Source organism: Spea bombifrons, chromosome 5 (genome assembly GCF_027358695.1).
Source record: "Spea bombifrons isolate aSpeBom1 chromosome 5, aSpeBom1.2.pri, whole genome shotgun sequence".
Taxonomy (NCBI): Eukaryota; Metazoa; Chordata; class Amphibia; order Anura; family Pelobatidae; genus Spea; species Spea bombifrons.
Window position 1 is genome coordinate 63336586 of NC_071091.1, and position 17828 is coordinate 63354413.

General features: G+C 37.3%; 1 protein-coding gene across 1 annotated transcript in view; it reads right to left on the reverse strand.

Annotated features, from left to right (window-relative positions):
• LOC128497678 (uncharacterized) overlaps window positions 1–17828 on the reverse strand; it is a 71812-nt gene that overhangs the window by 41958 nt on the left and 12026 nt on the right. Inside the window, exons 5-6 of the mRNA XM_053467841.1 lie at window positions 5875–5954; window positions 2011–2147 (exon numbers count right to left, since the gene is read on the reverse strand). Coding sequence (XP_053323816.1) covers window positions 2011–2147; window positions 5875–5954 — 217 coding nt within the window. The remainder of the gene's footprint in view (window positions 1–2010; window positions 2148–5874; window positions 5955–17828) is intronic.

Below are 17828 nucleotides of genomic sequence, written 5' to 3' on the forward strand. Positions count from 1 at the left end.
GAGGCCTGTGAAGCCATTACAGCGACACAAAAAGCATAGCTTACACTCGGTCGGTGTCCCGTAGGGTGCACCTGCTGTATGCGGAAAAACAGTCTATCCTCACCAGAATACTGCATTATGAAGGTTTATTATTTTAATGATCCGACATTAAAACGCGTAGATTATTTGCCTCCTTTCATTATGATCTTTAACAATAGACTATTTGCAAAATTGAACCAAACCACAGTGGTGTGCAATTTGTTTTTCCTTCCGCAGTGTAATTCATTGACTTCCCTTTGTGTAAAATCAATCTGTTCTGTTTATATGGCATAAACAACAAGCAGTTTCACAGGAATGAGGGAAACCATATGTGAAGGTGTTTAAAAAGGCACAACAGGGAATACATAGAGGAAAGAAGCATCTGTACCTTCACTATTTCCAATGTCAAATCACAGGTGTGTTGTAAAAAAAAAAGTTTATAGTTTTTATTGAAGAATAACATAACAGTTGTGCACTTTACTGGTATTAACCCTTGTAGACCCACCATGCCGTGAAAGCCGTATTTAAATTAAAGGGAACTAAAGTCACGGTACACCCTGGGCACAATATATTTATATATTTAAAGGTGAGAGGTTCCACACCAATTTAGCTATTTTAAAATATTAAAATAGGCACACAATGACATTTTTTTTACTGTGATAAGCCAAGCCAGTTAAAATGTTACATTATAACTGACCAGTGCTTTGGAAGTAGCAAGATAGCAACATGCATGCAAGTGAGCCAATGCAATCTTGGAGAATTAAAGAGCCTTAGAATTATTTGTGCCGTTTGCTGTGAAGGAATTGCGTTAGGAAATGAGGCAATCATCCAGAACTCTTCATTTCTTCACTTGCTTAATTAGAAAATGAGTTCAGTCTAAGAAAGAAAAGATTAGTGTTGTGTGAGGAAATTGCTAAACTTATTTGAATGGTTTTAGGATGAATATATGTATATTTAGATTTGGTTCCTTGGCGAATGACAATATATCGTCAACATGATACATTATTAACAGTCCAACTAAAACCATGGATTGTGTACTACCTAAACTGCATGTTTTTGCACCAGGTGTTTTTTATTGTTATTTTTATGCAACAACACAAGAAATCAATGCAAACCCAATATATGCTGCAAATGCTATCTATGTTATTAAATATAATTTGCAGTATACAGTATATATTTTCTGAGTATGCACTGATCCCTTGCTTTGTTGTATGTACATATTGGTCATTTGAACAAATCCTCAAAATCTATATGAATCTGCTTGTTGGGGTATGTAATATTTGTTGCACAAAGCCACATAAATGTTTATTTTATAAGTAATTTTGTGTTTCACATGAGTACTCAACCATCCATGATCTGCTGCTACCTACATGAATAACATGTGAGGCAGGATGCGTTGTAATCACATATACGCCACATATTGCTACAAAAGCAGAAACATTAGCCTGTGTTTTTTTTTAATATGTGCAAGGGGATCTGAGCTCCAAGCCAGCACTGGAGCAGACTCGAGGTAAGTATATGACATGTGGGGTGATGTGTTCATGCACGGAAAAAATGCTGGGGGTGGGAGAAGGGGCAAATGCACATGGGGGGATTCTGCAGAATCGTCCCATGCATTTGCAAAAGGGACATGTACAGGTCACTGGAGAGCTCTTTATTTTGGCCTTGCACATATTTATCCAATGTTATAATATTCCACCTAAGAGGCCCTTTTTCTGGCCTATATAGATGCAACATTTTTAGTTTTTCTTTAAAAATACCCTAATTTATGGTGTAGTTCCCTTTTGCACCTTTTCTAGAAATGGTACCAAGAATTGCACCGCATATTCAAAGTGAGGTCTTACCATTGACTTGTAAAGAGGCAAGATTATATCTTATATCTTCAATATCCCGTTTTATGCATACAAATATATTATTGGTCTTTGCAGCTGATGACTGGCATAAGCGCACTGTCTTACTTGAATTTACAAATTTAACATAAAAGTAACTTACCATACAGCAAACCGGTGCTTTTCTAGTTCCTCCAGGTATGACGTACTTGCTGAACACTGTTCCATTGGTTTCACAATATCTGTTTCTGATTTTTGTGTTGAATGACAACGCTTTTCAAATGTGGCATTCTTACCTTTCTGTACAAAGAAACATAGAATTTGACAAACCATTGAAGAACCATTTGGCCCATCTAGTCTAGTCCTCAAGCCTTAATTAGTCCTTTGTCTCATCTTAATTTCAGGATAGTTATAAGTCCATTCAATGCATAATCAAATTAATGATGATTTTATATCTTGGATAATGTGAGATAAAGCTTAAATATTTTTTAATAATACATTGATACATGGAGGCATCATTACACAAATCTATTGTGATGTTTACAGAACATCAGTGAGATATTAAAAAAAAAAAAAAGCTTATCTCAAAAAACAACATATCTGTGTTTGTAGGCAAACAACTACATTGAACTAAGTTTGTTAGGAACATTCCAATAAAGTATTCAGAAAAAAACCCAATAAAATTACTGTACAATTAAAATGACCTTCTATCGTTGAAATACATATGTAGTAGTTCACATTAAAAGCGTGTCTGTCTTCATAACTAAGAACTTCATAACTTCATAAACTTCACAATCCTCATCATTTTGTAGCCTTACTTTGCACCTTTTCTAGGTCCATAATGTCCTTTTTGAAGGACTGGTGCCTAAAATTGTACTGCATTTTCAAGGTGAGGTCTTACCATTGACTTATACAGAGGCAAGATAATATCCTCCCCTCCTGAATCAATACCCCGTTTTAGACATGCCTATATCTTATTGGCCTTTGCAGCTGATGACTGGCATTGCGCACTGTTGCCAAGTCTATTGTCTATAATACAATCATTCCTAAATCATTCACCTTCTTCACCAGGGAGTTACCATTTAAAGTATATGTTGGATGGTTATTATTTTTCTTGTAAAGCATAACTTAACATTTGTCTGTATTAAAAAATGTATCTAGATACCCATGTATCGTAGGCAAACAACTACATTAAGCTAAGTTTCAAACATATATGTAGTAGTTCACATTAAAAAATGAAAAATTAAAATATTTTCATTCTGTGTAATTTTTTTAAAAAATCACATAAATATTGAATTGTAATTATTTTTTTCTATTTAACAAGTTAATGGATTAAATGCCACTGCACATAGTGATAAAGCATGAATGATGAAACGATAGAATGAAATTACCTGTATTTAAATTTAGCATTTGAACGTATTATTTATGGCATTCATAGAGGAAATTAGCATTATTTACTGCAGTATGTATATAAATGAATACAAATTGGTGGTCCTACTCATGTTTCAGAGGTCTTAAATAACTACATGTGTGGCAGTCCTGTCTTTGGTCTGAAGTTTGACAGAATGTGTTAATATGAATGAAAAGAAAAAAAAATGCTGAGCATTCAAAATGTCCTCAAAGCTGTGCTTCTAAAGTATTGTATTGATCTGAATATGACCCTTAGCTTTTCAAAATATATTGGTCATGAACCTCATGACTACTTACTGGAACAAAGACTCGACTACAGCTCCTGAGTGCTGGGTAACAGGACAGGTACTAGCTGTAGGCCATATTGTCATAACACCAATTATAGTTTCGTCCGCCAGTTCTCAGCACTTATTGCCATCGTGGATAAGGATGGGCGGTAACGACAGTTCGGACTTTGCAGTTTTTTTAATCTATGCTGCAAAGTGCTGTCCTTTTTTTGTGGTGCATTTTCTCTGGACTTTTGTCATTTCTGCCAATTTGCGCATATTTAACCATGTTAACACAGAAGCAACCCTTTATATCAAGTTTGAAAAAAAAAAGCAGAAAAACTGTGGAAATAGCATTAACGATTTTTTATGTATTTGAGAAATTCATGCAATAATTAGATGTTTTTGCTGAAATTCCCACAGGAGGTGGTTTTCACATATTTAGCCAAATTGCACCCAGCCTTAATTACTATTAATATTATCATATCTATTTTTATTATTTTTTAATCACATATACATATTCTACAGTTTGCAGAGTGCAACTATGCTGTATAAATAATTCATAAGACGTAAATTGGACCATACTAAATGGAGTTTTTTTCCCCCCATGCTTGCATAGTCACTAAAAAACAAGTTTTTTGGAAGTGAATGCGAATGCCTCCTACTGGGGAGTTGATGAAAACTTACACGTCATTGACTGAAACTTACACAATTTAGTGGAGCACAATATCAATAGAAAATTAAAAAATAAATAAAAGGCAAAATCAAGAAATATAAGTGGGGGTCCCCAGAGCCACCTATTAACCAGTGGATGGGATACAATTGAATAATGAGTTGGGATCTCCATTGACTTGAATAGACCCCATTTAAGTTAATGGACCCCATTCAAGACAACGGAGGGTGTAATGCAAGCATTACCTCCTGTCCCCTTGGTTAATAGGTGGCCCTGGGGAACCCTTTTTCACCATCATAAGGTTTAGGATTCTGCAATTTGTTTGCTGTTTTCAACCAGCAATAATTTAGTTCATAAAAGTTTAGAGTTATTTTTTGTGCAAATACAAGTTAATTGGTGTGATTGTCCAATTCACACGAGTTTGCTCCTACAAACTGACATTTTAGCCAATCTGCATGCTCTCACACTTAAGTGAGTATCCTAATGTGTTGACTAGTCTAAATTATCCCTGATAGCATTGATTCAGATGAAAGAAATACCCAAAACTTTTAACACAACCATTTTGCCCAGAAGGAAACAGTAACTTCATGACTGCAACCCCCCTGGACCAGCAATTACAGAGCTTTACCACACTTGCTGTGAAGAATATTCTTCTCTGTATGAGTTGGAACCATGGCTCCTGTAATCCTTAGAAGTGTACTTTAATTATTTGCTCTGTCCATGGGGTGAAGATTTCTCCATCAAGGGTCTCATGCGGAAGTCTAATGTATTTTTGCATCGTGATGATGTAACCCCACAGACCACTCTTTCAACTGAAATCTCCAATTTCCTTAATTTGTATAATTAGTTTTGTGCGTCTTACCACCAACAACATAAATTACCTCCTCTGTAAATATGACTTTGCAATACATTCAGCTTTTTATGCACCCAACCCCAAGAACATGTAAGTTTTCATTAACTTCCACATATAGTTGGAAGCATTCGCATGCACTTGCTAACACATCATTGAATATGAAAGTAGTTTTACAAGCGTTAGCATGGGGGAAACAACACCAGTTTAGTCTGGTAAGGTAACTGGCCAATTTTCTTCTTAGTGCATAAAAATCACCCACAGCTAATAGCATTGCAGCTTAATTATGCAACTCATTTAATGTGTATTGTGTGCTGTGCTTTTTGGTATGTATTTACATCTATCTAAATGCGATGACCAGGAACACCAGAGAATGATTACTGTGGCCAACTGTGGCATTAATATAAAAAGGCTACATTTAGGTGGATCATATAGGTGGTTATAAAGTCCTCCTTTTTTAAAAAACCTTTACACTTGTTATCAGTATAGGTTGTAGCTGTATGAGAAGCCAACAAACAGCAGCAACAAAGAAAAATCTGAGATGAAAATAATTAGCCAATTATCACTTCAAAGCCTGTCAAAAAAAGCATGGACTTTGATTAATTTAGCTGAAGTGTTCTGCAGTTATAAAAAAGGCGTGTTCAGAGCAATAAAAGGTTTCCCAGTATTGCTGATCTCACAATATATCAGTTGCTTTGACTTGTCATGCACATCAAAACTGCCTTTGAAGAATGAAAAACCGACTACCAGGAAATGCATGTTACAAATTCCTGTTGTAAGAAAGGAATTGTTTTGCACCGTGTGAAGCATGCTGAATGTTATTTTTACCTTTTGGTGTGTATCAAAGTCTTCTTTCAATAGAAGAGCTTGTTTATCCACGTATGGTACAACTTTATTCCGAGGTATACCTGTCAATTCAAAAATGGAAAATAGATACTTTGAAAATACAAATGGTCACCTTATGTTAAGTTAAAATCATTTTTTAAAAATGCACTTTTGTTATTTGTCCGAACATAGTGTTTCATTGCATGCATGATCTTTTGTACCAGTTCTTTTCCTTTTGTATTCATACAATGAGATTACAAAAGAATTTTAAAAGGAAGTAATTATGGGACATAAATTAATTTATTGAAAATAGCCACAGTTTATAGTAACTGCTTTTTTTAAAATCCATGTATTTATTTTAGTGATATTCGAGTTAAAAGTAAGGGACATTTTTACATGAGGGAGTCCCATAGCCAGAAGAGGAAAAACTACCATTATCTAATTGATTTATTATCCTTGAGTTGTCTTCCTGTTAACCCCACCCTCACAAATGCTGAATGACTCAGTCAAAAACAGTGTGACTTATTCATTGGGAGCTGCTTTAAAGTTTTTATAGGGATTTTTTCCCACTCTATCAAAAATGTCATTTTTATTTGGAATATCATCACCATAAACACAATTTGAATCATATCAGCGCTCTGGAATATGATGGCACTATATAAAACAATAAATAATAGTAATCAATAATATATCTATCAAGTGATAAGTTCATGTTAATGCAGATTTGAACATCCTTTCATTCTTTGACTTCAATAGGTCAAATTGAAGTAAAATGTACATATGAGATCATAGAATACAAGGAAAGAACAGAAGGGCGTTTCTCTAGGGTTTCTCTGTAAAATTGTTTCAGATTTAATTAATTTTAACTAGTTTGCTATCCAAAGCATGCTCCTATTCACCTATTTAGTGGAAGAACAAGTTTGTGTCTTGTTTTACTTAGATTATGCCTTACATCAAGTCCATAATGTCCCTTTATCAACATGTCACTTTTACTCTTAATATATGTGCATGTATGTGTTTATGAATAAATTAGATATTTTGACCTAAAACTAAATATTTTAATATAATTTATAATGAAAAGACAACGTGACATTATTTTCAGATATTGGTTAGACCAGGTGCTCGTAACTCCAGTCGGGAATTAATTCTGCCCTTGCATAAAAACACATAGTTTAATTAATTTTTATTTGGGATACCTGTGCTGAAGCTGGGATATCCAAAAATAGTTTATGGCCTTCAAGAATTAGAGGTGTGCACCCTTGGGCTACATGCAGCCTTTATTCACTTTCACGCTATGTTTACTGTTCTGCCATCATTCCAATTTAATGACAATGTAGTAAAGATCATTAATGGAAGACCAACGAAGGTCTTCATTTTACACAGCGAGAACATTAAAAGCCATTAGCTATGTGTTTGACTACTATGATTGTTAACTCTATAGGCTAGTGATTTTGTTTCCTAATGTAAGCATACCTATTGTACCTTAATCATGATAACAAATGTATTTTCATAGTTCGACTGTATTATGCAGTAAACTGTAAATTAATAAGCAAATCTGCTAACACTAGATACGTAACAATATTCATACATATCAAAACAGAACTGTTATGCTTCATGTGTTCTGTTATATGTCTATCTGCCCAAGTTGCCACCTCTGCACCCACCCATCTTAATGCTGAGCACTAGGATATGATATATACCGTATTTGCTCGATTATAAGACGACCCTGATTATAAGACGACCCCCCAAAATCTAAATATTAATTTAGGAAAAAAAAACAAAAAGCCTGAATATAAGACTACCCTATAGGAAAAAAGTTTTACTAGTAAATATTAATTCATGTAAACAATTTTTCATATTTAATAAAAGCTATGATTGAGAAAAATATATATTTTTTTATTTCCTTTTATTTGCCAACCTGCCCCCCTAGTTATGCACATCTGCCCCCAAGGTTGCCACTCTGCCCCCAGAAATGCCTTAATCCCCCTTTATTTGCCACTCTGCCCCATGATATGCCTTTTAACCCCTTATATGCCAGAGTGGCATATAGGGGGTTAAAAGGCATTTCTGGAGGTATAATATATATATATATATATATATATATATATATATATATATATATATATATATATCTATATATATCTGCTAACCGCAATCAAACTCCTATCAAGCCAAGGCAGCCAGTACATGCTGGAACCTGGGGATGATAGGAGTTTGAGTACAGCCTCCCTATGCCATGCTACCACCCACCCCTTACACATCCATGCTATCACACACACACTCATTCACAAACATTTAAATACTCATTCATTCCATTAATCACACATACACACACACTCAAACCCCCCACCCCCTTACCTGAACTGCAGATCTCTCACTCGCAGACTTCTGCAGGGGCCCGGCTGTGCGAGCAACTTCTCTGGCCCCGCTCCCAGAGGAAGGAGGGGGAGGCAGAATTATGTGACACTCTGCTAGCTTCCTGCTGCTAATAGAAGAGACGCTGCTTGGGACCAAAGCACTGGTAAGCAGCCTGGAGCCAGCAGACATTTTTTTGAGGTCTAATTAGAAGACGACCTCGATTATAAGACGAGGGGTATTTTTCAGAGCATTTGCTCTGAAAAAAACCTTGTCTTATAATCGAGCAAATACGGTATATATATTTGACACATGCTGAGTTGTTATTAACGATTATCTGTGAAACTGTGTTCTTCATTAGAAAAAAAATGACTGTGAACTTAAATAAATTAAAGTAGTCTTCTTACATTTTCCTTTTAGATCATGATATTTCTAGCTTTATCACAAACATGGTGTCAGCCTATGATTAAGCGCCAGAGGGTGTGAAAAACGTAAGGCATTGTTTCTTTTCACTGGACGAGAGCACCTGTAAATGCGGAAAACAAAAGCACTTTTTTTGCATAAGTATCTAGTTGCACAGTGTTTCATTTATTGTTGATGTGGAGTCATATCCTGGTTCTATATCTGCTATTGACCGGTGGGGGCACCGGTGGCTACAGCCTGTAATCTAAAGCGCAGGAGGGGGCTTGCATTGTGGAATCTGAAGCAAGGTGGGAGCTGCTTTGTTTCTATATTACAAACATAACTTCAAACTAAGTCCTTTAGTTTCATATAAGCTTATGTGTTAGCATGCGTTTGAAATATGGACACAATTTGAGCCAACTGTGCTCATATACAGAAAACCCAAGGACAGTTGGCAGTACCAACCATGAGAAACCCAGGATAGAACAGTCAATCATACAAAACATTTTACATACAAATGAATGATAAAAATTGAAGCATCCTCAACATGGACAATCAGGAAGCAGTTGCCAGATCACCTGTGGTTCATGGCAAATTCTACCCTTCATACCCTGTATTTTTTTGCTGTCATTGTTTTTCTCTTTGTTCTTCTTATTTTCATATAGTGACAGCAGGAATTTTTGGCTTGTGCTTCTTAAAGTCTGGTGTTACATGCTGGCTGTTATTTACTGCAAGATAATAAAGCCGTAGCTGACACCCTTACCTACAATATGGATGCTTGCATTATAATATGGGTAGGGTGAAAGGCTAAAGGAATCAAAAGGTTCTTCCTGGCTGAGGGCCTAATCAATCAAGTAATCTTTATTTAAGTACATGCTTCGGAGTTTAGCCAGGTACAGACAGTCCAGCATCTTCATGCCAAAAGTGAGGAGCTCTCGACTGGGTAAGGCAAAAGTTCCAGGTCCTGCGTAATCTGGAATAATACTGGTTTATAAACAGATAGCGGTACACACAACTGGGGAATACTACAGTTTAAAAATAATGTTTGTACATGCCCTACTAATGGAGGAAATGTCAGTGTGAATGTGTATATGTAAGTATATGTGTGTGAGAGGGAGTGTGTGTAAGCATGAATGTGTATGTGTAAGAGCTGGTGTGTGAACATGACTGTGTATGTGTTAAGTATGTTTTAGAGGTAGTGTGTTAGTATGAATGTTTGAGTGTGTACCTTGAAATTTGAAGGATCTGGAGAGATTCCATATGGAGGAATTGATCACCTGCCATGTATTCTCCAAGCGCATCAGATATTGTAGGAGAAGACGCAGAGCTGTTATTTTGGCAAAGGGAGGTAGCACCAAGTACTGACTAAGAGGGTGCCAATGTTTGATATCCTTGAGAGAAGAGTATTGTGTATTTTTGTGTATTTTTTTTAAGAAAAGGTTAAACAATCAAGCCAATTTTTCACAGACTTCTTAAATTTACCAAGGGTGCCTATATTTGTAAAGGACATTGTAATTAGATGATTACGCTAAAACGGGGACATATAACACTATGAGAAATTGCACATTTCTACAAGTAACAAAAGTAAGGAAACATTTGAAGTTAACATTTACATCTCTATAATATGTAAAAACATCCAATTAAGTAGACAAAACAATACAACTAGGGTGTCCACCTTTTAGAGGGATCATGTTGTTCCTACATATCTTAATATCTACCCTTTTCTGTGCTTTCATTCAGCTTTGCATAGGTCACAGTTTCCCTTTCAAAAGTCCAGCACTCCATAATTTCTTACACCTGATGGCACGTGGGAACGAGGGTAGACAGGGAACTCGTGTCAGTTTCACATGACATTGCTGAAAATCAGCACTACTGGAATTTGTAGAGATCTTGAACACAACCTACAATGATTCTAAGTTCTAAGTGACTTTTCCTATAATTTAAATCATTAGTTATCAAAACGGTGTTGCCCCAAAGCCCTGCTTACAGCCACAACCCCAACAATAGAGAAACAGTTGGAATGACAGCTTTCTGTTCCATTATAGAACCAACTGAACTGCATTATTTCCTAGCATTCCCTTATAAAATAAACTCATTATTCTAGCATAGTGCAGACCTGAACATCAGTCACTTATCACATTGTTATGGTCATCCCACACCCCATTGTACTGTTTGGGTTTACAGCATGTGCTTTAAATAGCTTTTCCATGATATACGGATAGTGCTAAACACTGACACGCAATCATACATGTGTTGAGGGAGAAGGAAATGATAAAATATAACTATTAAGTATCACAGGTACACATATAATGCCATAGAATCTAACCGCAATGCAGAACACTTACACGGTATGAGATGAACTCACATTGTGTTAGGATATAAAAGATCCTATCTTAAGTATTGTGAAACCTTTCTCAAACGTTAAACAAAACAAAAAATCTGCAGAAAAAGGATCCAAAGATAACTTTTAGATTGAATCTGACAGCAAGTGCTCAATAATTCAAAGTGAATGGGATGTACAGTAAAAAACTGATGTGAGAGTGCCGTGTCTAATAACCAGAGCTTACATTGCATTTACTTATATAACACCAGCAGATTCCTTAGCGCTGTTACAATCAGTCTGGTATGTTAAGCATCATGGGAAAATGAGTACAACTGGAGTTTCAAATGTAATTTTTTATATGATTATGGACTCAGACTGTACCTGCTTTGGCATACCTATCTCATGATTCTCAGACATCCATTTAATTGACTAAACATCATGTAATAACAAATGTAATGACAGCACTTTGAGTGCCAAATGTTACCACAACTGCTGGAAAACTACCAAGTGTCCTATTTTGGTTCCAAGCCTTTATGTCACTTCTACCTACCCTCTTTTTGTAATACACAATACATTAAGTTTTCTTTACTGCAACTCCCATGATGTTGCATCAGCAATAGTAGGAATAGTCGCTGGTACACTAAGTCTTCAGTACAAACACTAACCATTGTTGACTGCATCTACAATAATATTCAGCAGCCATATTGCTGCCTGAAAGTTATGGGAATTGTAGTTATAGACTGGGGTTGTGGTGGCCGACACTACACACTAACCGCAGCTTCCATGATATCCAGTCAGCCATTACTGGATGAACACCATAGGAATTGTAGGCTGGGGTAGTTGTGGGTAATCTTTACTCACCCCAAATATTGTAACCTAGTGTTCTCATGTTGTACAGGTACATGCTGGTTTGTTAGCTACTACCATACCTGGGACCTTCACGGCTCCGGCTAGCCGGAGCCTTCCCTTGTGGGACGCGGTCAGGACAGTCCCGCTGATGTCGGTGGGCGGTCCCCCTGATGTTGGGGGCGTTCCCGCTAACGTCAGGAGGGAACACCCCCATGTAAAGGGAAAAATGGGCGGGGAGCGGGGCGTGTCAAGACCCAGCCCCTGCGACCCGGAGGATTCGGGTCTTGACCCGGAGAACCGTAGGAGCAGCGCTCATCCGGCCAGGTATGGCTACTACCACCAAGGTCATATAATTTTTACTATTATGGGGTAGCTAACATTTGCATCCCAGCCAGGAAACCCGTCTTCTGAGCCAACAAAGGTAGGCAATGGAGGTAAGGAGGTATTGAGGTGGAAGAGAGGAAAGGTGGGTAGGATATATTGCCCCTACCCTGGAAAAAATTCTGGGGACACCCATGCATTGCTTTGCATTATTTTCCTTCATTGATGGCTATATGATAAGGTCTTAATAGTTGTAGGACATGCACTTGATTCATTAAGGGTTTATGAAAGTTGTTTGTTGACAATAAGGAATGTGTTGGTGCTATGGAAATATATATATATATATTATAACAGAAAAACACCAATTGTACTGTATACATTAATGCTATTTAAAGTTAGAGTTTATTTATTACACCCATCTTGATTATAGGTTACATAGAAAATGATGCACATGCACAACATACATTTAACCATCTCTTACTTTAAGTATTTTTTCAAGTTATTATGTGAAATATAACTTAATAGCTAAAGGTTGCTTGTCAAGGATTTAGGATTCCAGGTTTTAATCACATATTGTATGCTATGTACATGTAGTCGAAATGTTGTAGTAATGTGTTGTTATGGCTGCACAGTAATGCAAATTGTTTAACAAGAATCCAGACTACACAATCAGAACTGTGAAATCTTGCTTTCCTGATAAACAACGCAAGTCTTTTATGCAATCTGCTAATTTATGTTTTTTCTCGTGTACATTTTTACTTCCAGTTATTACATTTGCCAGATTTATGTAGGATTTTTAAATAGTATAACTGATTAAACATGCCCTGGAACCCTTGGTAGGTATGTCAGAAAATATAAACTGTATATTAACATTTTTAATAATGCATGAGAAACAGTGGAAAAGGGGCTGTCAAAACATCTTACTGTCAGAATAAACATATTTGGAAGCCCATTTTTTGCAAGTAGGATAGGATTTCATTTGTAATGTGATAGCGAGTGGAATTTACTTGATGTCTGCTAATACAAGAGGGTATTTTGGAGGCACTCTCTATGGTTTTCATTTAGCGATGACCAGGGCCATCTTCAATATTGATTGACCTTGGGCATGCATTTGCTTGGGGTCTAACAGTACTGTATGTGTGGCTGGAGGGCACTATATATTTGGCTAGGGGAGCTCAATGCAGGGGTTACCTGTACTTGCAGCACTTGCACTGCAGGTTAGGAGGAGACTGCCAGAGTCAGTGCAGTCTTCCCTCCTTCTGAAAAGAGACAAGGAGTAGGCAGAGAGGATAGAAAAAGGGGAGAGGGACTTGAAAAAACACAAAAAGAGGAAGAGAAGTTATTAAAAGAAATGCAAAAGAAACTCTCCTTTTCCCTTTGATCTATCTTTTTCTGTCTCTTTGATTTCTGTATGAGAACAAGGCAGAAAAAAGTTAGATGGCAAGAGAGAGAGATAGAAGGGGGTGCCCCCTTTTCACTGTGTTAAAGATTGCCTTGGGAATTACAGAGCATAGTAGTGGGTTTAGCTGTTGCTTTGCATACTTGTGTATGAGTGTCAACATAGTGCAACAGTGCTGTCTCTACTATAGAGTTTGTGGAGGTCTGTAACCACAGTACAATAACAAATCTGGGTATTTTTTACACAGGTGGGCAGTCATATGTGTTAATACAGACCATGACCTCCATGTGTTTTGTCAAGAACACCAGTGTTCTGTTTCAGAATGGTCAAAAGCAGAGGGAGAGAAGGGCCTGCTTACACTTTATATAGCACCATCGTATTCCACAACATTCTACAATGTGGAACCCAGGGCACCCTCTAACACCCTCTTTGTGTGAAGCAGGTGGGGGTAGTTAAAGGAAATAACGCCAGTTTACCTGACCCAGCGGTTAAACACAAGGTTCCTCACAGCCAGAGGGAAAGCTGCAGTTGAGTTATGGAGGTGAGTGAGGGTAGGAGGCAGAGGGAAAGAGTGGGAGTGTGCATGTATGACTGTATGCACATTACAGTGTGTAAGTGTATGTATATGTGTCAGCTTGAATGTGTGTGTGCATGGACAAAGTTGGCACTTGCTGTTTGGTGGGGACAAATATGGCACTGTTAAGCAGTTTGGGCACAAAGATGTCAGAGACAAGCTGTTTAGGTACTCAGTATCCATGCTTAATATACAGAGAGGAAGAGGTGGAGCCTAAAGAGGAGAGAATGGGACCAAAAGAGAAAGGGGGTTTAAAATGGAAGAGGTGTGGCCTTGGCAGGGAGATGTGGGGCAATTAAGATTAGGAGGGGTGTGAGTTTTGCTATGTCAAGGGGAGCACAAAATAGAAGCTTTATCATGAGAACCAATACTTTGTTATTTTTTACCATTAGACCGAAACTGTTAGAAGAGGTATATATATATATATATATATATATATATATATATATATATATATATATATATAGTACTACAATACAAAAGAATACACCAATAATAAATACAAGTCGTTCTTTTCAAATAGGAAAGGGTGATACAAATGGAGAGTTTTATTACTTCTTCATGTACACAGAATGAAATATAAAGGTCATTCTGGGTAAAGGATCTGTCAAAATTAAATGAATACCATATATATTTTTGAAAACAAAAACCACAAAAAAAACAGTTCAGGGCTACTATGTTATATCTGGGCCAGCTCAATAATTGTACATATCAGGATAAAAAAAAATGCAAATTTACCATATGTTCTAACAGTATTTTATTATTCATATACTGTATTTATCAAGCTCTGTAAGTAATTATCCATAATTCTGCATGATGGGCTGGCACAACATACCAATTACTGGTGAGTAGGAATACCAAAAATCGTTGTTTCAGTTATTGCATAATTACATTTACACAGAGAAGTATGCATCCATAACTAAGATTCAACCCTTGCTTAAAGGGAAGGGAGTGTTCCAGAAATTGTAGGTAAGTAACACAGAAATCTAGGACATAATATCCACAACAGTGCAACTCTAGAAAGAATTAGGAGGGAAGAAGAAAAGCATAGGCAGAAGTAGGGAAACAGCTATGGCATGGCATCAGGTGATCCAAAGCCAAGACAGACCTCTGAAATCACCTCAGGGTGCAAGAGAGCTCTCATCTGAATCCAGTTAATACCCCCATCATTATCATTGCACAATGCTAACTAAGCTTTAGTCATAGGCTGTAAACAAGGAGGACATAATATGGAAAATACATGGTAACAAAATGACCATTAACACCGTCCTACTCAAAATGTTTACATAGTTAACATTTCTCTTTTGTCTAAAACAAATTTTCACTATATGACTAAAAGTATGTGAACAACCCTCCTAATTATAACCTTGAGGTGTTTCAGCCACCCTCTTTGCTAACAGGTGTATGCAATCAAGCATGTAGGCTGAAATCTCCATAGCAAACATTAGTTGAATAGGTCGTACTGAAGAGTTGAGTGACTTTAAACGTGACATCATAGGAAGCCACCTTAACCACAAGTCAGTTTGTGAAATTCCTGCCCTGCTAGATCTGTGCTATTATATATATATATATAGTGCTATTATTGTGAAGTGGAAGCTTCTCAGAGAACAGCTCAGCCATGAAGCGGTAGACCACCCACACTTGCAAAGTGAGGCCAAGTGCTAAAGCACATATAGCGTAAAACTGCCTGTTCTCTGTAGCATCACACACTACAGAGTTCCAGACTTCCTATTGAACCAAATTCATCACAAGCATTGTGCGTTGGGAGCTTCATGAAATTAGTTTCCATTGTGGATCTGCACACAAGAGGAAGATCACTGTGCACAATGTCAAGCCTTGGCTAGAGTTGCAGTTGAAATGTGTTCTCTGGAGTGATGAATCCCATATCTGGATGTCTGATGGACAAATCTAAGTTTGGCAGATTCCAAGAGAACTCTACCTACCAAAATGCATAGACTTGTGCACATGGACCAAAAATAACAATGAATTTCTTTTCCTCCCCTTTCGGTTCAGAAACTATTCGGGGGGGGGGGGTACAATTTGAAAACAAAATACGTTGTCACTGACTCACGCTGTCTCACACTCTCTCATCCCCTGTTGCACTCTCATTCACTCACTCTCATGCTCTCTGTCTCTCTCTCTCTCAATGCCTCCCTACTGTTGTGGCCGACCGCTTCCATGTCCCTGTCTTCTTTTCCACAACTCCACTTCTTCTCTTGCCTCTTCTTGTTCTTCTGTCATTGTCCACTTTCCACTGCTCTCCCTCATGCACACCCCCGATTGGAGGACTGGGGGAGAGGCTGTCCCCGTGGTACATGTTGTGGCTCCGCCCTTTCGCAGAAGTGCTTTTGAAGGTCAGGTGTCCACATACTTTTGGTCATACAGTGTATATATATATACATTTCAAATGTTGGGAAATCAGCAATGCACCAAGTATTCTCTCTATGTGCTCATGTACTGAAGATGGTTGCAGGTACACTACACACAAAGTTTATAAAGTCAAATGATTTCTAGGGCTGGGAATAAGAACATAGATGGTTAGAATTGGGTGAAAAATGAATTGCTACAAATAGTATTTGATATTATAAAAATACATTTTAGCCATGTCTGCTGTTCCCATCGATGTCCCACAACAGAAACATAAAATTATGCTAAATTAAGTGTGTGGTCAGCCATCTATTTCCATTAAGATAACAAGTTTAGTCTGTCTCTTGTGGTTGACATGGAACTACTATGCTTCACTGTCAGATAGTCAAAACATTTTCTTTTCAGAAAAAATTATCTTTGGAATGAGTTTCTCATTCATCTTGAGAATGCATATCCACGTTGCAGCTGGAAAGGCACAATCGATGGTCACTCATAATGTAGCCTGCTGCCCTAAAGGAGAACCTGTCTACAATGGCAGAACACACTAGAGCTGGCCAAAATTGATGTTAGACTTCCTTATTTGTACAAGTGGATCTTGATGGTGGCACACACAGGCACTCTGGATGGCACCAAGGATTACTAAATTGAGCTATGTCTCCCCCTCTCTGCCCTGTGTCTGTCTGTTCTGACTGTGAACATCCATCCTTCTTTGCTGTATTCCCAGAAAGAATTGAGAAGTTATGTGTGTGTCATGCTCTTTATGTAAAAATGTGATTTCCCACACTGTCTGCACTTTTTTTCAGGTAATGGCCAAAGTTGTCACCCACCTATACCAATATATAACTTCTAACAAGAAATACACATTACAAAAGTTATGGCGAGGTAAAGGTGATGTAAAACCCTTCCACTTAAAACTAAGGGGTATCAGAGACAACATTAAACACTAATGTACATCCACCAGACAAGCCAAGAAGGCTGTTTTTTTTCCTCAGAAATCTTATGGTGCTGCCACAGCCATAAGGGATTCTTGGTAGGCAAATAAGGTTAAGGGATCCATTATCCAGCATTAAGTGAAGATAGAGGGAAAGGTGGCCATTTTTACATTATTTGCACATGCCTACCCAGTATCCCTTATGCTATAACAGCTAACACAATTTAAAACTAAAAATCACCGGTATTGATAGCATCACAAGGGACAATGATGTCTTCATGTCTAGAGCACTTACATACTTAAACAACCAACAACTGAATATTTTATATGATATGTACAACATTCAAACAGTTATAATAACATTTATCATGTAGTCAAATCCACAATGTAAGCAGCATACAACTCAAGGACTCTGAAGGCTAATTTCATCTGAAAC